Source organism: Macrosteles quadrilineatus, unplaced genomic scaffold, assembly GCF_028750875.1.
Source record: "Macrosteles quadrilineatus isolate MER2022 unplaced genomic scaffold, UCM_ALF_1.0 Scaffold_2__2_contigs__length_208266976, whole genome shotgun sequence".
In the NCBI taxonomy this organism is placed as follows: Eukaryota; Metazoa; Arthropoda; class Insecta; order Hemiptera; family Cicadellidae; genus Macrosteles; species Macrosteles quadrilineatus.
The window spans coordinates 107,055,909-107,082,264 of record NW_026542595.1 but is presented as its reverse complement, the minus strand read 5'-3'; the positions used below and the strand labels follow the sequence as shown (position 1 = coordinate 107,082,264).

At 31.7% G+C, this 26,356-nt stretch overlaps 1 protein-coding gene across 2 annotated transcripts in view; it reads left to right on the top strand.

Annotated features, from left to right (window-relative positions):
* The window catches only part of LOC128986535 (synaptotagmin-10-like), a 93,337-nt gene extending 76,076 nt beyond the window's left edge, over window positions 1-17,261 (top strand). Inside the window, exons 7-11 of one of the 2 annotated variants that reach the window (XM_054406947.1) lie at window positions 3,724-3,783; window positions 11,646-11,766; window positions 12,070-12,241; window positions 13,838-14,038; window positions 15,753-17,261. In XM_054406947.1, coding sequence (XP_054262922.1) covers window positions 3,724-3,783; window positions 11,646-11,766; window positions 12,070-12,241; window positions 13,838-14,038; window positions 15,753-15,756 — 558 coding nt within the window. In that variant the 3' untranslated portion in view covers window positions 15,757-17,261. The remainder of the gene's footprint in view (window positions 1-3,723; window positions 3,784-11,645; window positions 11,767-12,069; window positions 12,242-13,837; window positions 14,039-15,752) is intronic. The other variant, XM_054406948.1, reaches the window with a different exon arrangement.
* The last annotated feature ends 9,095 nt before the right edge of the window (window positions 17,262-26,356 follow it).

Sequence of the window (26,356 nt, the reverse complement as noted above, 5' to 3'; positions counted from 1 at the left end):
CTTTAAACGTTAAAATGATAAATATTTTTAAAATTACGTTGTTCATGTATTAATAAACTACAACTATCAAATTTAGTACAAACAAATCACAAAATCTACAAAATTAGACATAACCGCTTAGGGGAACACAAACAAAAACGTACTATCCACAAGAGAGCTGAAAAATTATCAGCTCTCTAAATTATCAGGGATTTCAAAAACTGACGGATACTTTATTTATGTGCCTCATGGGTCTAATTGCTCTCTAAATCTCACAAAAAATAAAACAGGCGTTCATGCACGAGTAAATCGGTGATTTAGAGATGGGCAATCAGTGATTGAGAAGCCTTGCACTGTTTCATACATGAAGTATCGGCCAACTGCTACTCGTTTATCACATGTTGTGATTTACAATCTGTCAAACGTGTTATATAGATTAGATTTAGAGATATACTATCGGTGATTTTCGTGTTTGAGAAGCTTTGTTGCACACTTGATGTATCTACCAACTCATAATTAAACATTTGAATAGGGAAAGAGAGTTCGAGGGAGCGGGTTAGTCTAGTGGTTAGAGCGCAGGACTTCTGTTCCTGAGGCTTCGGGTTCAAATCCCGCCAAATCGATGGATTTTATTTAAGTGATAATGCCGCAACCCTTAGGTCTAGCCTGAAGTAATGTGAAAAAATATCCCGGGCTCGTGCCTAGCGTCCTAGGACAAACAAATTGGGAAAGAGTTATTATTCCTAGTCAGCAAATACTATTTACTTGTCAACTGAGATGTTAACGATAACGTTTCGTTGAGCTGTTTTACTTTTGTATTTCCTTTAAGTTGGTCACGTTCGTAAAACTTCTATGATTTCAACAAAATTTGGATCGATAATGTAAAGTTACTTCTAATAGAATTAACTCCTTGACCAGTTTAAACAAGCCATGTTGGGGACCTTCACAAAAAATCTGATTATGTAATTTGTTATCAAACTTCAATGGAATTAAAACATTACGATATAAATCTGTGTTAAATACTTACATTTCCTGTTTACCCATATACTACATTACTGAAATTAAAGCTGACTTTTGTTAACGAAATTAAAAGTCTTAAGCGCAGCATTTACTCATGTTTACTCCTCAATTATGGTAGACTACAATTTTGCTGTAATATATTGTTAAATATACTTTTGTTAATTGGTCATTCACTTAATATCATAGTAAACTTTATGAATTAAACAAACACACAATCTTTGTTTCTCTTGCAGCAGTAACCCAAACTTATGATTGTGCTTAAAAGTATTAAAGTAGGGACGAGTTAGTTTGGTAGTCAAGTGCTAGGACCCTAAGGTTCCTAGCTCAAATCCTGCTATTCACCAATTTTTGCTTTTACTTCACAACTCTTTCATAACCCCAAATAACATTTAAAACCGTTACGCTAATTATCTTGGCAGTGATGTTGTAAAGAATAAAAATTCAATCTATTAAATTACCTCCCATTTTGTATCTGTATTAACAAATATACAATAGATGAACGCAGATTTTGAGGTTAATTTCCTTCATTTATGGTTGGCGAGTTACAATCTGCGAAAATAAACCAGATTAACGGAACGTTAAACGCGATATTGTGTCTATAAATTACTAGATAACAATTAGCTCTAAATTGCAATATAATATTTTCCACCACAGTCTTTTATTACACTGTAACATTAAAAATTGTTGGCAAATTGAACTATAAAATTTTATGTAATCGCTTCTGAAATACAGTGTTGTTTGACCGAAAATGGTGTCGCTTTGTATACGAAAATTGTATTACAATCCTCAGCCAATTATAGAAAGTTCTAGACTGTTCAAACTACAAGTGATTCAAATTGAGCTTTCAATTGTTGATCGGTACTGGATAAAGCTGATTGGAAAAATGTGTTAATAATTTATCTTACTCTAGAAATTAATAACGTAACTAGGCTATTAGTGTTTTAGTATGACGTTCAACTTTTTATCTGATTCTAAAGATTTACCAACACTCATGCTGCAATGACATAAGAAGAAGTCAATCCAACAATTCTACGCCAGAAAAATAGTATATTTCGTACCTAGGGCCGAAAATAAGGTTTTGCAGCTCTCGAGATAGTTTTTAAGTTCGAGACGAAGTCGAGAGAGCTGCAAAACCATTTCGGTCCGTGGTACGAACGCTATTTTTCACCACACTATACCCTATTACCACTATTCGCCACTATAATAATGCACACTGATAGTCAACACAATACAACTTAAGGTTATGTGAAGAAATCATTTGAGGAATCAGTAAAAATAAAAATAAATATTTGGTAGGCAACTGTGACAAAAACACAATTCTATTGCAATTCTATGGATTTTGATTGTGTATTTAAAATGCATGTTTTAAGTAAGTAAGCGGACAGCTGATTTTGCGGCCCCGGCCTGTAAAAACCTGCTCGGTCCCCAAATTGGTGACAGCTGGCATGGCCAGCAAAACGTAACTTTCAACCACCAATTAACGTATGTAATACAGCCAAAAACATCATAGTGTGGTGAAAACACCGTTTTTAATGCACAACTCAACAATTAAACTAAGTTGCAAAATACACATGATTACTATACAGTTAGTTTGCTTTTCATCCAAGCATGAATAAATTAAATATGGTTAAATGTGCAAAGGCAAGTGGCTTATAACATGTTGTTTAGCCTAGTTTCTAACTTTGATAGATTTATAATGAAAATCATTAACTATGAGGTAATTCAACTTACTTAAACAAATTTAACAAATTCATATAACTTATGTCGGATTTCTGAGCCTAGATACAAACTTAGATTGATTTCTAGGCAATATTATATACAAAGTCATTATCTAATATCAAAACACGGAACCAACTGTTGGTTAACCACCATGCAATAACCAATACTCGAGAGTTAGTTGGAATAGTTAAGGTTTCTAAGTTGGTATTGCCTGCCTTGTACATTCGCGATGTATACATTATGTGTAATCAACCAGACCCCATTCAATATTATATTAGATATGTGACAAACCAAACTATACTAAACTCCCCTTGGTCTTATCTGATTTATTAATACTTATTCTTTATATGGTACAATTAGTTTTGAGGGCAATTTGTTTATTAAACGGGGTTGCACTGTTGTTTTATCGTAAACTATTTAAAGACAATTGTGAACTAAAATAACCTTTGAGTCAAATCCAATCAAAAATATTATGCAACTTAACTAACTTCTTGATTATTATCGTTTGTATTATTAAATTACCTGTAAGTACTAAATATACGTCAAATAACAATTATTGTAATTATGTATTTTCACTTATACTGTTGACTCACAAGACGGTAAATACAATAAATATTTTGTTAGTGGTGATCGATTTTGATTAGACACTCCAATCATCATCAGACCCAATGACCGTCTTGTGAGCAAACAGTATAAGTGTAAATATATTATTCAAAGTGTTATTTGACTATTATTTGTACTTTCAGGCAACTCATTTGTCCAAAATCGTATACATTAAGCTCAGCTTACCTTTTAAAGTTAGGTTATAATATCAACGTAACCTAAAAGTGCGTTTGAAGTGAGTTTTCTGCTCACTAATCTGTATTAACCTTTAACATTACAATGAGAAATTACTTTTCAACAATGTAAAGTGGGGAAATTGCCCAAGACAAATTTATTCACCACATTACATTTCTTATATTCGTAGTTATAGTATTCCGCGTTTGACTTGCTGTCTGTTGGTAGGTAGCCGGTGTACGAAGATTATCAAGCGAACCTACCTACGCTGGGCAGGCTGAGTGTACAGTAAGGTTCCATTTTATAATAGCGCTCTAGAACTATGGACTGTATGATGGAACCTGTCTCCTTACCATCCGTATACCCAGGACTGGCCAATGTGTTAAGGCCGGGGTAGACGGAGGGCCAGGAATCAGGTTCCATCATACAGGCTATAGCGTAGCCTAGCCTTGCATCTTACGTAGTTGCTAAAGTCCCTTAGATCCTGTAGTGCATAGAAGTAGTTTAATGCACTTAGGTTTGACTTTACGCTTTCTAGCACAACATATTTTATTCTTAAATATTTCTTGAAGAATTGTCTGTAGGAAATGTGTAAAGTAGTTTCCATAATTGTGAATGGGGTTAGGTTGCATATGAGGGAAATGTCTTTAAATTTAGCTTTGCAAACCGTAAATAATTCTTCATCGAGTGTTCAAATGATGAAGATGAACATGAAGTCCGTTGGAAGATTTAAGTTAGTACTCAGGCTTAAACCTTATAAAATCTAAACAAAATTATATAACCTTGTTGATATATTCTAAGATTAACTAATATGACCACTCTACCTCTACAGTTGGAAAGCTTAGCCCAAGGGGATTAGGCGATTAGGTTTATCCTGATAATTAGGTTTGTCCTGTTAGTATAGACCATGATTAATCCTTGAGTAATATTCCAGCCTAGTTTGTTAGGCATTTTTTCAAGATATGACTAGATACAAATTGCCAACTTTTATTCAGGTTGTTTGTTTTTTCCATGCAACCCAAATTATGAATAAATGAAAATACTTTCAGGTATACCGGTATAGTGTCCCTGTTTAAGGACGAAAAAGCCTGATAAGTTGATTGCCTTGCTTCCATATCATTACCTCATCAGTCATTACTTATATTCAATGTTGTCTGCAAAGACTATAAAACTCAACATTGTGTCTTGCAATATCAAAGATGAGATTATGCATTGCAGAAGGGTTTGTTAAAAGAAAAACATTAAAAAATAATACCAATCAAGTTTAAATAAAGTTCATCGTCAATGTTTGAGTTTAAAATAAATGCTATCAGTTTTGTACAAGACGTATATAACGGTTACAACTGGGTAAAACAGTGCGTACCGGTCTTATTGAGTCGTAGTAATTAATTTAAAATTCTAGAAAATAGTTTAAATGAAGGTACTTAAGTTTGTACAGTGAATAATCTGCAGTGTATCTCGACCACACTTAACATGTTCATAATGAACAAAAAATCTCCCTTCGATTTCTGTTAAATGCTTGCGTGAACCGAGTCACACTCCATTTCAGTGTGACCCTTATTAAGTATTTTTTCCTTGAGGAAAAGATAAAGTTTGACATAAATCAAGAAAATGCTGTTTCTACTGTCATGGTGTACCAAGAAACATTTCACCATGAAATATCCACGTTTTATGGAACAATTCCGTATTATACTATTTTAACTCACATACAACACTCTCTGGTATAACGTAAAAGCTATGTTATTTGAATTGGCATTTGTGGTTAGGAATCAATATGATACACATTTTAAACTTATTTTGAAATATTTTCTTGTTTCTAGGCTTAAAACTTATAACATCAGTGTCTTTTAACACTACTACACAGATTTAATATATCCAAATACTTAAAAATATGCTTTCGGAAGTAGTGTGCTTTCTTAACCACATGTATTGTATTGTTATTAATTAATCAATTCATATTTTACATAAATATTACTGAATATTAGCATCTCGATAGCTTTTAATATCGCATTTTGAGTTACATTTGACGTTTTAACCTCTTGAGTTAACTTTTCAAAATCCACTCAACACTAAAAGGCGAAGAAATGACGGTAGTTTATCTTCAAAGACAAAATGAGCTGCCAAACATTTGTTGAGTCCGCGGTGTTGTACATAAATATTTCTGGATTAAATTTGGACCCGTTTGGATATGTGAATGGAACCCTTACATAAATGTACTATTGACAATTTTTTATACAGAGAAGCAATTGTAGGATATTTGCCGTAAGTGGTACTAATATTCCACTATCTGTATTTAAATTAATAAATTATGACTTTTATTGTTTTAATAGTTAGATCTAATTCCAAAATCTACATACCTTCTGTGGGGTTCAATTTAGAAATGTTATTGGGACTGTGTTTCATGGTTATTAATTTGTTGGTACTTTCGCTCTGACTCTTTATTACGATGTTAATTTTAAATGATGGAACCTCTATACAGGCTTTCCTTCAGAGGTCCTATATTTCCAGGATGCTAGTATTATAATATAATGTTAATTATACTCTTTGTATTAGTTATACATTTTTGTTGTAAATCAAAACTGTAATTACCTGTAGCATTTTTGGAAATAAATTATATTCTAATCGTGCAGTAAATTTTAATATTGACAGATATACATAACGTATTAGTTAAGTACCGTAGTCATTGAATTATCACCATCCAAATCTAAATATATTAAATTACCTTTTGGCTTAAATACATTTGTACTATATAATTAAATAAGTTATCAAACAAACTGTTACCTGTTCAATATCCTTTGGTATTGTGGGATGACGACCGGTTTTGTGACGACGGTCACATCAACTGGTCAGTCCTCGTAGAATGATTATTTATACATACATAAAGTGTATACTGAACACAGAATCTTATTTACATTTATTTTCCCAAACTGAGACAGAAACTATCGCGACGCGTGCTTACGTCGAGCCGGCCGCGACTCAGTTTGGGAAAATAACTGTAAATATTTTGTGAATAAGGTGTTCTGTGTTCGGTAAAAACTTTTAAGTGTACTTAACGAATCGTTCTACGAGGATTGACCGGATGATGTGACTGTCGTCACGAAATCTGTCGTCATCCAACAAAACCACAGGACATTGAACAGCAAACTTATGCAAATAATGGCTGTCTCTTAGATAAGTACTCGTATATATGTATGTTACTGGACTTAACTTGTATGCAATAAAACTCTTGAGACTTTTATGTTTTCGTTTGTTCTAAATAAATGTACTGGACTGAATAAGACAATTGATTCTTCCATCGAAGATATTTCCAATGTTTTACAAACTCTGCGTTAATATTGTTTTTTTTTTTTTTTCAACATATGTCTTCGATTCTGTTTTAATTAAATCCATGAAGTATGAAGGAGAATACTATGTTTCTTTTTGGTTTACATCATTAAATTTCATATGTGTTTTAGGAAAACTTTTTAGACGATTATTTTAACACTTCTTGGAATTTCTTTTTACCATTACCGCTGAATTTGCTGGAATGATATCCATTTTAATAACGTAGATTTCTAGCTTATTTAGATTTACATTTGTATGCAAACCTTTACCCATTTTGCTTTATTTTATTCAATTTTACCTAATTTAAATCTGAAACTGGAACGAAATCAGGGAAGTATAAGTTTTTTTACTATGATGCTAAATGATCATGTATATATATTGTATCTATATTTTATAAGATTATTATTTGTAATTATTTTTATTGAGATCTTATGTTCAAGGGGGAAGTCAACGCACAATATAAAGTTTATGACGGCTTAATCAAATTATCCAGAGGATTTTTATTTATTTTGATACTCGCTCCCAAAAATGCATCAAGGTTAGCATATAATGTTACTCGTTTCTCACATTGGCAATATGTAAGTAATTTGTCCCATGGTTCTACATATTACTGATATCAGTTATTTTGTACGATTCCATATTTATTTGAGATAATTCTTAATAATTCTTAATACAATTTTATTTATCCATTATTTTTTATCCATGAAGTATGAAGGAGAATACTATGTTTCTTTTTGGTTTACATCATTAAATTTCACATGTGTTTTAGGAAAACTTTTTAGACGATTATTTTAACACTTCTTGGAATTTCTTTTTACCATTACCGCTGAATTTGCTGGAATGATATCCATTTTTAATAACGTAGATTTCTAGCTTATTTAGATTTACATTTGTATGCAAACCTTTACCCATTTCGCTTTATTTTATTCAATTTTACCTAATTTAAATCTGAAACTGGAACGAAATCAGGGAAGTATAAGTTTTTTTACTATGATGCTAAATGATCATGTATATATATTGTATCTATATTTTATAAGATTATTATTTGTAATTATTTTTATTGAGATCTTATGTTCAAGGGGGAAGTCAACGCACAATATAAAGTTTATGACGGCTTAATCAAATTATCCAGAGGATTTTTATTTATTTTGATACTCGCTCCCAAAAATGCATCAAGGTTAGCATATAATGTTACTCGTTTCTCACATTGGCAATATGTAAGTAATTTTTTCCATGGTTCTACATATTACTGATATCAGTTATTTTGTACGATTCTATATTTATTTGAGATAATTCTTAATAATTCTTAATACAATTTTATTTATCCATTATTTTTTATCCATGAAGTATGAAGGAGAATACTATGTTTCTTTTTGGTTTACATCATTAAATTTCATATGTGTTTTAGGAAAACTTTTTAGACGATTATTTTAACACTTCTTGGAATTTCTTTTTACCATTACCGCTGAATTTGCTGGAATGATATCCATTTTAATAACGTAGATTTCTAGCTTATTTAGATTTACATTTGTATGCAAACCTTTACCCATTTCGCTTTATTTTATTCAATTTTACCTAATTTAAATCTGAAACTGGAACGAAATCAGGGAAGTATAAGTTTTTTTACTATGATGCTAAATGATCATGTATATATATTGTATCTATATTTTATAAGATTATTATTTGTAATTATTTTTATTGAGATCTTATGTTCAAGGGGGAAGTCAACGCACAATATAAAGTTTATGACGGCTTAATCAAATTATCCAGAGGATTTTTATTTATTTTGATACTCGCTCCCAAAAATGCATCAAGGTTAGCATATAATGTTACTCGTTTCTCACATTGGCAATATGTAAGTAATTTGTCCCATGGTTCTACATATTACTGATATCAGTTATTTTGTACGATTCCATATTTATTTGAGATAATTCTTAATAATTCTTAATACAATTTTATTTATCCATTATTTTTTATCCATGAAGTATGAAGGAGAATACTATGTTTCTTTTTGGTTTACATCATTAAATTTCACATGTGTTTTAGGAAAACTTTTTAGACGATTATTTTAACACTTCTTGGAATTTCTTTTTACCATTACCGCTGAATTTGCTGGAATGATATCCATTTTTAATAACGTAGATTTCTAGCTTATTTAGATTTACATTTGTATGCAAACCTTTACCCATTTCGCTTTATTTTATTCAATTTTACCTAATTTAAATCTGAAACTGGAACGAAATCAGGGAAGTATAAGTTTTTTTACTATGATGCTAAATGATCATGTATATATATTGTATCTATATTTTATAAGATTATTATTTGTAATTATTTTTATTGAGATCTTATGTTCAAGGGGGAAGTCAACGCACAATATAAAGTTTATGACGGCTTAATCAAATTATCCAGAGGATTTTTATTTATTTTGATACTCGCTCCCAAAAATGCATCAAGGTTAGCATATAATGTTACTCGTTTCTCACATTGGCAATATGTAAGTAATTTTTTCCATGGTTCTACATATTACTGATATCAGTTATTTTGTACGATTCTATATTTATTTGAGATAATTCTTAATAATTCTTAATACAATTTTATTTATCCATTATTTTTTATCCATGAAGTATGAAGGAGAATACTATGTTTCTTTTTGGTTTACATCATTAAATTTCATATGTGTTTTAGGAAAACTTTTTAGACGATTATTTTAACACTTCTTGGAATTTCTTTTTACCATTACCGCTGAATTTGCTGGAATGATATCCATTTTAATAACGTAGATTTCTAGCTTATTTAGATTTACATTTGTATGCAAACCTTTACCCATTTCGCTTTATTTTATTCAATTTTACCTAATTTAAATCTGAAACTGGAACGAAATCAGGGAAGTATAAGTTTTTTTACTATGATGCTAAATGATCATGTATATATATTGTATCTATATTTTATAAGATTATTATTTGTAATTATTTTTATTGAGATCTTATGTTCAAGGGGGAAGTCAACGCACAATATAAAGTTTATGACGGCTTAATCAAATTATCCAGAGGATTTTTATTTATTTTGATACTCGCTCCCAAAAATGCATCAAGGTTAGCATATAATGTTACTCGTTTCTCACATTGGCAATATGTAAGTAATTTGTCCCATGGTTCTACATATTACTGATATCAGTTATTTTGTACGATTCTATATTTATTTGAGATAATTCTTAATAATTCTTAATACAATTTTATTTTAAAGGGCCAACGCGGATGTTGAGTTTACACGACGGTATTTATCAAATCCAGATTATTTTTATTTAGTTTGATAGACCTACTCGCTCCTAAAAGTACATAAGGGTTTATGTATTGTTACTCGTCTTACAATGCCAATTTAAATTTAACTGCCAATGGTTCTACATATTTTTTACTTTCATTTGTTTACACTTCCCGTTTTGTCTATGTTTGATAGTGGTTACCTAGTTTACCCAAGAACCACATTGTCAATTTTTGGAGGAAAGATGAGAACGGACCGTTAACATTTCAGTATAGAAAGGTAGCCCCCTCCAAATTCTCCTTAAAGAGGTAGTTTTCTTTTAAGAGCTCAGTGATGATGTTTAAACATTTATTGCTATTTAACCTTTTAACTAACTCAACTAAAATTCTGTTCGTTTATGCATAAATTATACTGTGACCAAACAAAATAATTGACCTGCATCAAAAACTCTGTATTTATACATAGTTATACGTTAAACGAGTTATACGTATTTATAATTGTCATAACATAAATAGGCTTATGATCATTCCAATTCTTAAGAAAGTTATTATAAATAAGTCTGTTATGTAGGTAGCATCATGAGAATGTAAAGGGTATTCGAGACACCCATCCGCACGAAGTTAACATAGAATACTTAATAGAGGAGGTATTTTAACTAAAAGTAGCACTACGGCCATTTAATAACATATACTATTTAATAACATATCCACCGGAGAATAGTACATCAGTTTGGGTGGTGTATCGCGACTCACACCACTTTTATTGTTTGGGAACAGTCAGGGTCCGAATCCTACCAAGTTATTACCTTGGTTGTACATGCAGTTAACGGGTAGCTATACTCCTACCCTTGAGTGGTACTAAATACTCTTACTTATTTAAATGAAAATTTTCTCAAAAGAAGGTTTTAGGTTCATCTTGGAAAAACTAAAACTTGGGTTGGTTAAAGCTCTATAAATCCCCTCAAACTCTTTAGATTTGAGCGTCACAAACTTATTCTGTGCGGCCAAATTTTCTATATGGCCCTTGAGTAAAACAGGTTGGAGACACCTGCTTCACATTATTTATTCAAACTAATTTTGCCTGTAAAGACGGATTCATCAATATTATTTTCATATTTTAGTTTCTTATGTGTCTCCATGATACCACATGGTAATGGTTTATGCCAAGTAGTTGACCATAAACCCCCCCCCCTCTCAATGACATATATTTCGACAGCGGCCATGACTGTACTCGTAATACACACAATATTTTTCCTACAATCAATAATGACACAGATTAACTTTTTGGATGTGCATAAAATGTCATTTGGGTAATGTTATGTCTTACCGGTTGTAAACTATCATCACCGGATCATCTGCTATGGTTTGTCTATAAGTTAAACAACGATAACTAGGAAATCAACTGATTATCGAGCGGGAATGATCCATTCCCGCTCTAGAGCGGAAATAAGCTTATTTCCGTACTGTTTACAGGTAAGACAATGTGATTATTTACATGCAGTAGTAGAAAAAATAATAACCTTACAAATACAGACTTAAATAAACATTATTGTTAAAAATTTGTTCCAGGAAAAGAAGGAACTTGGAGAATTGCTACTAACTTTGTGCTACCTACCTAAGGCTGGCAGACTGACTGTTACCATTGTCAAAGCTCAGAATTTGAAAGCGATGGACATTACAGGCGCTTCAGGTGCTTATCATTGTTAATACATGAAATTCATACTTAAAGTCTTCTTCTTCATCTCAACCAATGCAATTCTTTAATAAAGCTGAATGAGGCCTAAACACAACATATAAATGGTAGTCAATACCTCTTTTTTGTAAGAGAGACAGTGTTTTATACATTTTAAACTGGATTTACCATTGTAGAGATTGATTCGGAAGTACCATAATAAATTATTAGTTGTGTGAATGATGCATAAATAGGTAATTACTATTCTGCATTGAAAAATCGTGTACATTGGCAGATTATTCATTTTGACTTGTTTCACAGATCCATACGTCAAAGTGTACCTGGTCTGCAACGGCAAGAGGATACGCAAGAAGAGGACCAGTGTGAAGCGGTCGACGTTAAGTCCTGTTTACAACGAAGCTCTCACCTTTGACGTACCAGCTTCGAACGTGGATAACGTCAGTCTTGTAATCAAGGTCATCGATTATGACAGGTGCGAGCTGAAACTTTGTTTATTCCATAAGTTAGCTAATAATACATACGAAATTTGGCTAGACGAAATAGTACTCGAGTTCATTCCTGGTGGTCTCAACCTCAGGGTGTTTCTGGAGTTGCTCAATCTCTGGTTGTTCCTGGAATTGCTCAATCTACTTATCTTCCTCAGCTTTCTCGTTACCTTCTTTTTCCGGGCCTTCCTCAATCCCTTGTGCTGGAGATTTCTCCATTCCTTCTTGTTCCTGGCCTTTCTCAAACCCTTGTTGTTCCGGAACTTTCTCAATCACTTGTTCTGGAGATTTCTCCATTACTTCTTGTTCCGGAACTTTCTCAACCACTTCCTGTTCCGGGATTTCCTCAATCCCTTGTTGTTCCGGGACTTTCTCAATCCCTTGTTTTTTGGAGATTTCTCCACCACTTTTTCATTATCTGCTTTTTCAATCACTTCCTGTTCCGGGACTTCCTCAATCCCTTGTTGTTCCGGGACTTTCTCAATCCCTTGTTCTGGAGATTTCACCACCACTTTTTCATTATCTGCTTTTTCAATCACTTCTTTTTCCTGGACTTTCTCAATCCCTTGTTGTTTCGGGACTTTCTCAGTCACTTCTTGTTTCGGGACATTCTCAATCCCTTGTTGTTCCTGGACTTTCTCAATCCCTTGTTGTTCTGGGACTTCCTCCATCACTTGTTCATTCTTTGCTTCCCAATCCCTTGTTTTTCCTGGATTCTCTCAAATATGTGGTTGTTTCTGAATTTGTTAAATATTTGGTTGTTCCTGGATTTGCTCAATCTCTGGTTGTTCCTTGTGATGCTCAACGTCTTATCTGTTCCTGGCCTTCATAAAGTTCCCGGTCTGCAGTAATTTCAGGTTCTTTGAACTCCAGTTGAACCGTAGCTGTCCTGAAGATAGATTGTTGAAAAACGAGACAACAAAGATCGAATTGAAAAACAAATACATCTTACTTCAATCATCAAAAGTAATACATCCTAATTCAATTGTCAAAACTAACATACTCATTTCACACTTATTCTGAAGATTATTTCAATTTCAAACATTCCATAAAAAATGCGTCCACCTTTAAATCCGATGGAATATGGTGAAGTATTTTGAAGAACTATTAATATGGTGGTACTTGTCTAATATTAAGTTGTAATCTTTAAGTTAGGATAGCTCAGTTACCTTGATAAATTGAAAAAAAATAATTTGGATCAATACTACACAGATTTTATGCAGAAAGTGAGTTTTGTTTCTTCTATCTTTCAGCAAACATGTCAACTTATTACTGAAACAATCAGAGAAAATCGTTAAATCGTATTCAAGGAAGGTGGATCGTATTCTATGCCTTGAATAACGTGTAAGCCAAAATGGTATGTTTTGCAGGATTGGGTCAACTTATTACTGAAACAATCAGAGAAAATCGTTAAATCGTATTCAAGGACAATTCTATGCCTTGAACAACGTGTAAGCCAAAATGGTATGTTTTACAGGATTGGATCAACTTATTACTGAAACAATCAGAGAAAATCGTTAAATCGTATTCAATGACAATCTATGCCTTGAACAATGTGTAAGCCAAAATGGTATATTTTGCAGGATTGGATCAGACGAGCTGATGGGTTGTGTTGCCATCGGATCCAGTTTCATCGGTGTCGGTCGCGACCATTGGCTCAAGATGTTGGAATCCCCTCGAGAGAACGTGGCTCAGTGGTATCCCCTGCTGGAGTCTATCCCAGGAGCCATTGAGACAACATCCTCTCCTTTGCGGCCCGTTAGTCTCAGTTGTCTGAACGGCAGGTAAGTTACCGGGTTGTCTTATGTCGTGTCTCTGGGTTTTATAAACTATATTCATAACCACCATAGGTTTTGCCACCTCTTTGTTGCAAATTTACCCCAAAGGTGAGCTAAATTACCCTAAATGTTTATATTTGAATGCTATATAACATCGGTAAAATAAGAAAAAAGATTTTATTCAGCTCTATGGAAATATAAAAAAAATATCAACCAAGAATTATTGTATTTTTGTTTATTTTATTGACCCATTACTAATTTTGTTTGACAATCATCACTTCTCTTTAATATATACATGCAGTGATTCTTGACACAATCGGTATTTTAATCCTAGTGTAGGATTACAGCTCACATTTTCAGACTTCATTTTGACAAAATTCAGTATTTACCTGCGCGAGAAGCGCATACGCTTCCGAGCATGAGGGGTACTTTGATATGTATCGTTTTAACTTCACTATAATTTTGACGATGCCGGATGAGTCATTGTCCAAGGATGATCTACGAAACTGAGCGTCGTAGCCCTCAATCATCCCTAGTGAAAAGTCAGGGTCCAGACACACTTTTTGTAGTCTGATACGCTTTCCTTCACATGGTTTGTGAGCAGATTTACCTGAAATTGTACATAGAATTTCTTACTCTTTGGGATTACATCCGAAATACAGTGGGGAATGTGTTGTACCTCGGGACAGTTTGTGAACAAATATTTTTAGTTTTTTTTAAAGGTTTATGTTAGTTTTTTACATACTACATCAAAGCCCAGCTTTTAGACTACACATTAACATTGAATTATAAAACATAAATTCTCTAATAAGGGGTGAAAAAAATATTTTGTAAACCTCGGCACTGTATCCCAAGGTACAACACCGGGTTGTACTTTGGGATGCAGAATGGTTGTACCTTGGGACAGAGTGAAATAGTGAATAAAAATTCCAGTCAGCAAATAAACCTTATATTTATTTCACACAAAATTTATAAAAGTCACAACAAAAATATGAAATAATTAACACAAAATTATAGGGCCTAAAACTTGGAACAACAATGTAAAAACAGATGTTTTTTAGGCCTACTACAAGTTTAATCATTGGAATATGCACTGAAATCAACAGGAATCCTCATTAAGCGCTAAAATATATTAATTAATTAATCATAATAACAAAGTAAAAGAATACTTCTTTACTAGGCCTACAAATTTAGTTCATAGGCATGTAATATGCACTAAAATCAACAGGGAAGTTGACTACTCGCTTTAGGCGCTCAGAGGTTCCTGGAGTAAAGGTGAAGGTAGTTTACATACTATATCTCCCTCATCTATTGAGTGATAAACAACAAAATGTACCAGTTTTTTAACAATATAATTTCCTAAAAGCTCGCTATTGCTAATGTAAAATAACAGAACTTGTAGTCAAACAAATGAATACTTTACTACAGTAAAACTTCGTGGAACACCATATATTTTGTGAAAAATCCTACATTGTCTCTTTCTTCCACGTTGGTGTCTAAAATGACTACTTTAACGACTTCGGGATTTTCGCTCAACTGAAAACAACATACAGTTGACCATGCGTGAAAACTGGTGATGGTAAATAAATCCCAATTTTTCAAACGTTTGCCCCTGGTCCTTATAAATTGTCAGAGCAAATGCAACTAATTGGAAATTGCATCCTTGCGGCACGGTATAAAATTAACGTGTTACTTTCAACAGCCGTGTTTGGTGTTGCAGATGAAGGAAGCGGCGCTGGAAGCTGTTCCACTGCTAATCTAGGAACGTCTGACGATGCTCAACACTCTTTGGTCCCACGAGGAGTCCTGCATGAGGAGCGTGGTTCTGAACCAAGGAGATCCATGTACAGTCCTTTAGTTTGTTTCTCGATGTTGATCGTGAGGTTTTCTTCCTATTAACAAATGTAGACGGCTGGCCTAAACGGTATTGTATAAAGGATTAGCTTAGGTAACTAATAGAGTAAGACCAATGATTACTTTGTATTTTCCAAAGCTCAATACTGAGAAGTGTAAATTGTAGTATAAACGTGTATACTATTTGTACCTTATTTAGTCACTAGCTGTATTGAGATGATATTTTGTATTGCGGTTAAGTTTGTTGTGTAGTGATAAGAGTTTCATGTTGACTTATTTTGTTTTAAGTTTGAAGTTTATGATGAAATAGAATTTATTAACTGTATAGAATGTTGAATGATTAAAGATTATTTAATTCGAGAGAAATGTTTGACAAAATCGTAACTTACTTAACCTTTGCATGATTAGGAAATTAAAGATGATTAGGAAATTAAAGACAAAGAAAAATGAATTATTTTTATACTTGTGTAAATATTTCACATCGTAAAAAAATGACTTGATAAGGCACTACTTGTCAGGCTTGCTTCTATAATTTGCAGCCTAGGTTGAAATATTTTAATGACAACTATTACTACAGTCTTGCTCTTACTCATGTCTGTCAGTTGTAATCAGTAGATGTGTGTTAATCATAATGCAGAGACATTTATGTTCGTGTAAAATTCCATTGAATGTGTTAAGCAAAATCTCTTGTCAAATTTCAGGGCGCACTGATGATATGGATTTTTTTTTCATGCTGCAGCAAAACAGTCATTTTAATGCATGCGTTGCAGGTCTAGTAGAATTTTTACTCTCTGGGGAGTAAAAAGCGTTTTTGGCCCCTAGGGAGTAAAAATCAGCTGTTGTCAACTCAGTTGTTAATTTCGATTGGAAAAAAAAATCGCGTGTATCATAAGTTCTTTATTCCCACGTAATCAACAAGAACTCATAACTTATAAATAATGTTGCAATATGACGCAAAATTTACTTTATCACACGGGCAAAAAGTGTCTTTTCAACATTTACTCATTTTCCTACCTGGGCTTCACCTCGAGCGTTAAACTTGAGCTCGGGTCGAAAAGAGTCACTTTACGCCCTAGTGATGAAATATACTTTGAAGTTCTCTCTAATACGAACAAGGAAATCAAATTAAGTTTTATTTTTTGTTCCTAGAAACCAAGTCAATTTTGTAAAATATTAGACGATTTTCTTAAGAGTCTTCCTTAGTGGAAGCCATGTTGGATTTCTTCCCCATAAGAACAATGTTAACTTTGGGTCCAAATATCTCAACAGCAAATTGTCATATAATTATGGATAAGGAGTTAAATTTAAGGAATTGCGGTCCTCTAGAGATTGACGTTTTTTATTTCACAATTTTTAATTTTTATAATGAATAATTGATTATTAATTAGCTTAAAATTAAGCTAATTATTGAAAGGAAATGAAAATGGATTTTCGAAATTCAAAAACCTCAGTCACGAGTCTATTATGTTAAAAATACAAATTATAAATTTCAAAGCTATATCTTAACAAATAACGCCGTTACGTGTCCACGAATGATGTAATGTTTAACATTGTTCTTATGGGGAAGAAATCCAACATGGCTACCACTAAGGAAGACTCTTAAGATCAACATTATATTAAAAGCATATTTATTTCAATACAGTGTGATTAAGCCCTCCAGGATTTCACCTACCTTTTACTTACATTTTATCTTTTAATTTAAACTGTAAAAAAAATATGTTTCAGCTCATAAGGTAAAAGTGTTTATCTTGGAAACGTAGAGAAAAAAATCTTTAGTTATTACTATAATTTAAAACCGTTTTTGCCAGAGTCGTAACTTTTAGTCCTGAACTCAATTATGCAATCACGGAAGCGACCCATTTAATCTGTAATAGCGTGCAGGCGTAACATTTATTCAGCACATGAATAGTTCAGTTAATAAACCACGCCCCTAGTGATAAACCATACGTTTCCATCGCGTATTTTAGAGTTCACATTTTCAAATTATGACTTCGCACTAGTCAAATATAGCCTATAATCGTAAATAATATTGTTAATAAATCCAACATAATTGTGTAAAAAAATATGAACATAAGTGAAGATGTAAAGTTTACATAGGCACATGTTTTTTGTATCTATTACGATAAGTTCTGTTTTTATGGTTAATTGTATGCATGCTTACTTTATTTGACCTATAAAATTTTATGGGTATGGGTACACTGATAATGATAGGGACGAATAACTTCTTTGAATTTATTTATTGGTTTGTACCAGTATGGAAAACTACTTACAACCTTTAACATAATTAGTTATTAATGGAAAATAGTAGGGAGAACAACACTACTTTATTAAGAATTTGGCTATTGATCCCAATTTGGCTATTGATCCCAAAAGCCAATGCGAAAAATAACATTACAGTGCCTTATCAAGTCATTAGATGGTTAATGAGTTAAGGTGTGTTAAAATAAACGAGATACTTAGAATATCTAGAAAGATGTCAATCATGAAATTTGTAGGCACGTAGCATATCAGAAAAGACAATAATGAAGTTAAAGTTTATTTTTATTCGTGTAAAAAGCTATGGAATCTCTTTCTCATCCTCTGACACAATGCTAACTGCCATCAACCATTCTTTGCTCTTAAATATTTTAAATAGATGTTCAAAGTCAAATAATAGAAATATATGATTGACTCAAACATAACTATTTTATTACTCACCTAAAGTACACTAATGCATTGTTGGGTACTTTGCTTATTTGTAAGTTTTCAAGATCAAAAAAGTAAAGTTTGTTGATTTTAAAATATACATGTTACTTGTGCTATATTTACTGTTTGCGGAAAATTGTATCTTAATGGTGCTTCAGAAAGAACTAAGATAAATCATGGTAATTGACTAATGCTGATGTTAGCTTTAGTTACTTTCCTGAATACTTATAGAAATAGCTCCAACCTTTAAGTTAAACTAAACATTTGTATTACTTGAAATAGTTTTTGTCATACTGCACAATAAAGGTTATGTACATTACGGGAGTGAAGTAGTTCTTTTCACACTTAGGCTAGAGAATCTATTGATAACGTGGATATAAATTGCAAGTTTCTTTTAAATTTAAATGTATTGAATAATGTAAATGTATGTATAGTTTGTAACTATTCTGGTAGTGTAATCAATCAAAATTACGACATCAATTGCTTATATTTAACCGCAAATCTAGAAACCATTTTGGAAGACGATTTATAAGCTTGAAAAACATAAAAGAATAATTCTCGAGAATTTAGTAGCTTTAGTAATCCCATCCTCATTTTAAATTGTTAAATTAATTGTTATTTTGTTATATTAAATTGTTCATTGTAGCCGGATTGTTAATCAAAGTCGTTTCAGTTTATGTGAGCCACCGACAGATTATGCGAATCTAAATTACTAATTTATATGTGTTACACAAACTTTTTTGTCAAGGCAAACTGATGGAATTACTAATTGTGAGCTATAGCAACTGATACGACCTATCAACTTGATAAGCAACCACAAAATTAGGTAGAAAATTTACTTTTAGACACTAATGCATTCTGTCTGGCTCATACAACTACCTTCTTTTTAAATAAAAAAAATGGCGACAGATGATCCATAGAGATGGTAAGTCTATGCTTAAATTAAGCTGCAGTATGACAAAAGATAGTTCATTCCACAGGCCCAAATGTCTTTTCGACCATCGCCTACTTCCCTAGGGCTTTGAAAGGAGACTTTTAGCCCTAAAGAATCTATTTAGTATGAATTCAACTCAACAAAACCCAGTTAAGGTATATTTTAACAGTCGAGTTTCAAGCTTTTGCCTGTACGAAACATTTAGCTATAACTGACTTTTGAGACGACCTGCCTAACCAACGTGTGTTTCCTAAAATGTAAATAGTACACAGTTCTTTATATAGCCTGTCGAATCGCCATGTTGTACATTAGCTCTGAATGTGCCTAATGTTACCATTGTTGCTATGATACCGTAAAGGTCGCATTACGTTATCTATTCATCGTTATAAAACCTTCAAATTCAAGATATTCATTAGTAATCTCCAATCGTAGTATATATCTGTAATTGATAGAAGAGCACTGTCCTGTGTTTAGGGGAAACTACGATTTTCATGCACACCAGTGCTTTAACTTGTTTGCACTTTCAGTGCTTCCTTGTTGTAAAATGATGGATAGATAACATTCTACGACCTCTCCCCCTCCTTATAGAATTGTTTAATAATATAATTGGTTGGTTGTGGTAAGCGTTTTTTTTTTTTTTTTTTTTTTTTTTTTTTTTTTTTTTTTTTAAATTTGGTATTAAATATTGTTTAGACACTGCAATATGTAGGTTTTGGAAATTCTAAAGTTACCCCTTAATTTCGCATAAAAATATTAGATAGGAAATCAAAATGTTTTGCTGCTGCGCACTCTAATTTGCTCAACCTATTTAAAAATAATTTTAATTCTACGCCTACCTAAAATTTCAACATAGATTTATTTTACTCCGTGTCAATTGTATAATCCAAATGTAATTTTTTACATTATTTTATTTGAACAATCTTTACATCTTCTTTGATCAAAAGTCAACACACAACCGAATAATTTTGTTTACAATCTCTTAAAGTATGCAAAATAAAATATTTATTTTTTACACTAGCTGTTAATTTAAAACCAGTAAGTTAACAAAGCATAAATAACACTTACCACAATCAGTCAATGGCTTAAATTCTGTACGCACAAAATATCACTATCCTTTGTGCCAAACATATATGTAATCTTTATTTTTATTAAACCACAACACGAACCAGAAAAATATAATGAATCAAGTACGTAACATCAAATCTGGCAAAATCTTATTAATTCGATAGTAATAATTAAATTATGTGTATTAAACTCCATTATTTTATCCTATGTAGTATTTTGTAGTATTACTTCCTAAGAAGAACTAAAATTTTAAAATTCATTATAAACAAAACATGTTTGAAAAAAAAAATAAAAACGTCTCAAGGGGAGTCGCTACTGAAATCGCTAAAATTGTCATTTTAACTAATTTTTACTTTGTATCAGGCTTTTATACCTAAAAAATACCTAAAACAAATCAACTAAAATTAAAAAAAAAAAATTTTTTTATGTTCCCTAAAAGTGGGTTTTATTGTTTTTTCGGAAAATTTTAAAAATTGATATTTAAAGTAAACTATAAACCTTACACAAATGGAAATGGTATATTTTTGTTCAGCTTTAAATTTACTTTAATATCACGTATTTTTATTGTATTACAGAAACATTTCCTTTTTTTTTAATAACAGCAAATTTTAAGAATATTTTAAAATTTTTTAAAATTTTTTAATAATTTATATATACGAAACAATTTTACCAAATGGATTCAAAATACGTGTTCTTTTTAGGTTTTATATGCAAAAGGTGTGTACAAAATTTCATAACTGTAGCTCAATTAGTTTTTTTTTTTAATATAAAAGTTTTTAGGCTGAAACATGGAAAAACACAACTTTCGGGAAACAGAAGTTTTCCGGCAGATGTGTTTTACTATACAAAATAATTAGCATTTTTTAATAAAAAACCATTTTTGGTAATGTTTTTTTTTACAATGCCATGGTAACAAACAAATAAGAATGCAAAAAGCTATAAACTACAATTTATTTAGGGCTAAGTTGTGAATAACATATGCACATACCTTTTTATAAGCCTTTGGTTACATTAGCCTACTTGTCTTTGTCGCACCGTAAAACAGTTTGTTTTATTCTTTTTCTCTTAGGTACATGTATGTAAAAATGATTTTGGGTGGTTTTTATGATGAAAAAAGATATATATAATAACTTAGGAAAAAAAATTTGAATTTTTGAAGATTTTTCACTAATTTGAGTAGCGACTCCCCAAGTATATAATAATTGTAGATTAAAATGAGCTAGTTATCTTAATAAACGTATTCAGGTTATTAGCATAAAGACAAGCTATTAACCTGGCAAAATCCAAATATTTATGATATTTCCTTTTTAATTTTCGTTATTTTCTTAGTATTGCTGTTTAGTGCAAACTCCGGCAGTAGTATATCTTTCCAAATTTTTGTTTTCCACTTTTCAAAATTTTAATTATATATTTTGGTGGTGAAACTGAATCGAACACTCTAATATAAGCATCTTATTTAACAAAAAAATAATAATTCAGTTTTTTTTTTTGCAACTTTAAAAGTTCCTTACAACTAGTAAAAACATTTAAAACGTTTTAAAATTTGAAAACAAATTAATTCAGTTAACAAAAATAAAGTTAAGGGGCCAACAAATAAACTTACACGATTAATTTTCAAAATGCAAATTGTACTTATCCTATTATGTATTATTCCCATACCATCACTCTTTATTTCACTATGGTGTGATCTATTGGTGTTTATGCAATGCGAACTCTCTCAAGTTAACTGGTATTTGTATGTAGTAAGTTATAAGTTGTACATGTATTTGACAATTCTAAACTTAGTCTCGTGTCAGGCCCTGCTGGGCTGAGCACAGCTTTACCTGACTGTTAATATTACATATATTCTCGTGTTAATGTAATGCTTATCAACGGGCTACATGTCGATATTGTTGATTGGATATAATATATATTTTGTCACGTAATACGGTGAATTCGTCGTTAGTGTAGTTCATGTCTAGATCAGTGACTCTTAATAGGTAAGTGTTGATTTTACGAGATACTAGGGAAATTACTTGTTGTTTGCATTTGTACTAGTTAAGATATCAAAGTGAAAAAAATCCTGTATATATAATTTATACGCAAAATAATGTATTATAAGAGTACTTTAAGGTTACTCAAATTACATCTTCAGCTCAGTAATTGTTGAGACGATTATATCTTTGACAGTTCTTGCTGACAAATCTTACTTGGTTCTTTAATAGTTTTAATACTTTATTTACTACAAGAATATTTACTATTAACTTTTTTACTGGGTGGTGCAAAAAGGAAACCCAAAAATAAATTATTAATAGTTAACTAACGCAAAGCTTACAATTACTTAACTAAACAAAAACAAGATCCTCCTGACTGGATCTTATGTATCTTATGTACCTGCTTTCCTTAGTAACAACATATTCCATTCGGTCCATCATCTTGCGGTCCATCACAGAGCACTGCTGAGCGGAAATGTCTCTGAACAACCGATCGTCAATAGCTCTTAGCGTTTAGGTTTTTTTGCACCACCTCGTATTATATCAAACACAGAACACTTCTTGTATATACTTTTTAATATTAACTACAATAAACAAATGTCACTGTTAAAGTTACTTTTCTTTCTAACAATCTGAAAAATCGTTGAATTGACATTTGTTTTAATCAAATAATTTACAGCTGTCTATCACATTGTAAAATTAAATAATAATTTTCAACATTTGCTATCTTATAACCGTTCAAAAATGTTGGAAATGCAGGTATTTGTTTTAATATCTCATCTTATTTTTGTGTGTGTGTCTAGTAGTATCTTAAACAATTTCCCTCAAGTAACTCACAAACATTCACAGTTTCAGTTATTTTTAACCGCATAAAACATTTAGTTTACATTTTAAATTTAACATGAACGTAATATTAACTGCAAAAACATCCATTTTTGTTAAGGATATACTATCCGAATGCAGTAGGTATAAACACAGTCGTAAGTGAGTTATGCCTACACTCAAAAGCACTTTACAGCGCATAAAGTGGGTTTACAGTTTTAATATGGCTGAACAGATATGATACTCGCTTATAAACCTGGTTTTTAATCTGTAATGTTTGTGTATAAATATACACTACAGTTATAAAGACAACGTTAAAACTAAAACTTAATGTTTTGTATTTACTTGCTTGATTGTAATTTTCCTAGTACCACATACATCATGATAAGTTAATTTATTTGGCTTTAAACCAATAAACGTTATTCATTGCTTCCCAGGATTATTTTCTCTTTTATTTACTTATTGAAGTCAATTACGTCTTAAAGACTTTCAATTTTTTATTTTTAAAGTATTTGAAGCCCTATTGTTTTTTATTCCCTACTTTACTGATTAAAATATTATTTCATTTACTGATTAGGTTCTCAATACCTAAAAATAGGTAATGTTTACTACGATTTTCCGATACATGTATTTTGGCTTTGTATAATTTTAGCCAATGACCTTATTGCTACTTTTAAAATGCTATTTTTACAACGAGAACCTTCATAATTTAGACTCATTACAGATGAAACTCATCTTTATGCAAGTTGATTTACAAAGAAAGATGAGATAAACAAATATTTGATTATTAGTAATTAATAAATATACAAAATCTATACTCAGAAATTTGCTTGTATTAGTTTATTAAATGAATCTTTTCCTTTTAAAAGTCTGAAACGTTTACAACTCTGTGAATTAAGACACAAATTACTCTAAACAATATTAACCTCGCACAGGAAGTTATTGTATATCCATATATGGTATATCTTGTTCAAACTTATCCAAATGCATGGAAGTACGGATAATGGCTCTTAATGAATCTAATTTCCAAAAAAGCCAGTTTAAAATATTTACAAAGTGGCCAAATGTGTAATTGTGTGTAAGTTTTTGTTTTTAAAACAAATGTAAACTTCCTAGAAAAAAACAGAACATGTATGTGAAAAATACAGAAATTACAAAAACAGTTAAGATAATAAATAACCACAATTCGTACATTTTACTTATAGGCTCTTTTTCATGTTGGTAATTGGACGTTTTGTAAATTAGTCTACCTAATTTGTCAGTCGGTTATAACTTAAAATTTAATATTTACACGTCCCAGTTGAAATATTTTACACAATGATCAAAGTACCTAACTGTTGAACAAAACCCAACTTAGTGTATGGATATACTGACTCATTGTTATAACTGTAATGCGTACATTGGATTGACATTATTTATATTTAGAATTTTACTAAGGTTACAAGTTTTAATGATGGTTACAAAGGATTGTGCAACAACTGTTTCCCTAAGTATTTTGCGTGAGCAGATGATCCTGGATAGCCCCACGTTGCTGGCTGGCGTGGTCTATGTTATATGTACGGCTTGAGAACATCGCCACTTTTGTACTATACTGTCCTCAGATGTTACAATAAACTCTGTGGTTGGTTACATATTTGTATTTTTTAAAACCTTTACCCCCTTTTAAATAAACAGCCTTTTTACTGCCCTCTATGTTTTTAATATCTAAATGAAACAAATAGAAATTGAAGGATTTTGATTGTGCAAGAAGGATCGCTACGTCAAGTTTAATCAATGGAATTGGAATTTCCATGAGAAGTAATTGAGTTATATTTTGTATCAGGAGAGCTCGTTGCGTTTTGCATAAAATCTTAAAAAGATGCTAGATGTATTGATATGGTTGGTTTAAAATTATTTCAACGCCTGCCTTTTGGTTAAAATATTACAGCTATAAGGATTACAGTTTTACCCTTTTGTAAGAGGGGTGATGAAGACAGTGTAATGTAGGAGAATACTTGATTTCCTCTAATGAATTACACTACAGACGTAAGACGAACTTACACATGGAAAATATGCAAGGTAAATAAAATCAGCTAGGTGAACCCACCCTCGTTCGTTTTATAATAGGCGGGATGTCTAGCCAATATAGAAGCTTGGGCAACTGTCACAATTTATTCTGTACACGCCAGATTTTTCAGTTTGATTAGCAGGGTGCGTTTTCTTCTCTTTCAAAACGGAAGAAAGTGTATTTGAGGTTTTATAAGAGACAATGATTAGTTTCTTGGACATTTTTCTGTTTAATGTGTGGTTTAAAGAACTACCAAATTTAGTAGAAATGTATTTCTGTCTGTCTACATTTATTTTTGCGTGTTTAATTATGTTTTTATGCTTCAGAATCTGTCAATAATGTTGGTCTTATATCCGTTGGCTATTGCAATGTATTTAATGATATTGACTTACTCATCTAGTTTTATTCGGACATCTGTACAGATATTAATCTGTTGACAAAGCTGTGATAGGCTGCTAGTTTCTGGTATTGTGGATGATGTGGACTATTGTCGATGGTCTAGTGGGTAGTTGTAGGTTTTCTGTAGATTTTAAAGAGGAATATATTTTTTTTGTCAGGACATCTCGAGATACTAAGATCCAGAAAAATTAACGTTTTATTATTTTCGGTTTTCTAGTATAAATTACATAATGAGGGGTTTTATAAATCTTAGATATGAGGGGCTATAATAATTATGGTCAATTTTGAAAATTTTGCCCTTAGGGGTGGCGGGGGTAGGGGTTAGCTCAAAATTTTCAAATGACAAGTATAGTTGAGTTTGGTATCATTTTACAGGTCTTGACGAAACATAAACATTGACATAAAGAAAACCAAAATCGGCTCACTAATAACAAACTAATAAAACGTTTCAAATCCAAATAGCCATGAGGGTGGCAAAAATATTAACTTGAACCCTCTTTAACTTTTTAACTATTTCAGATATTTGAAATCGGTTTACGGCAACT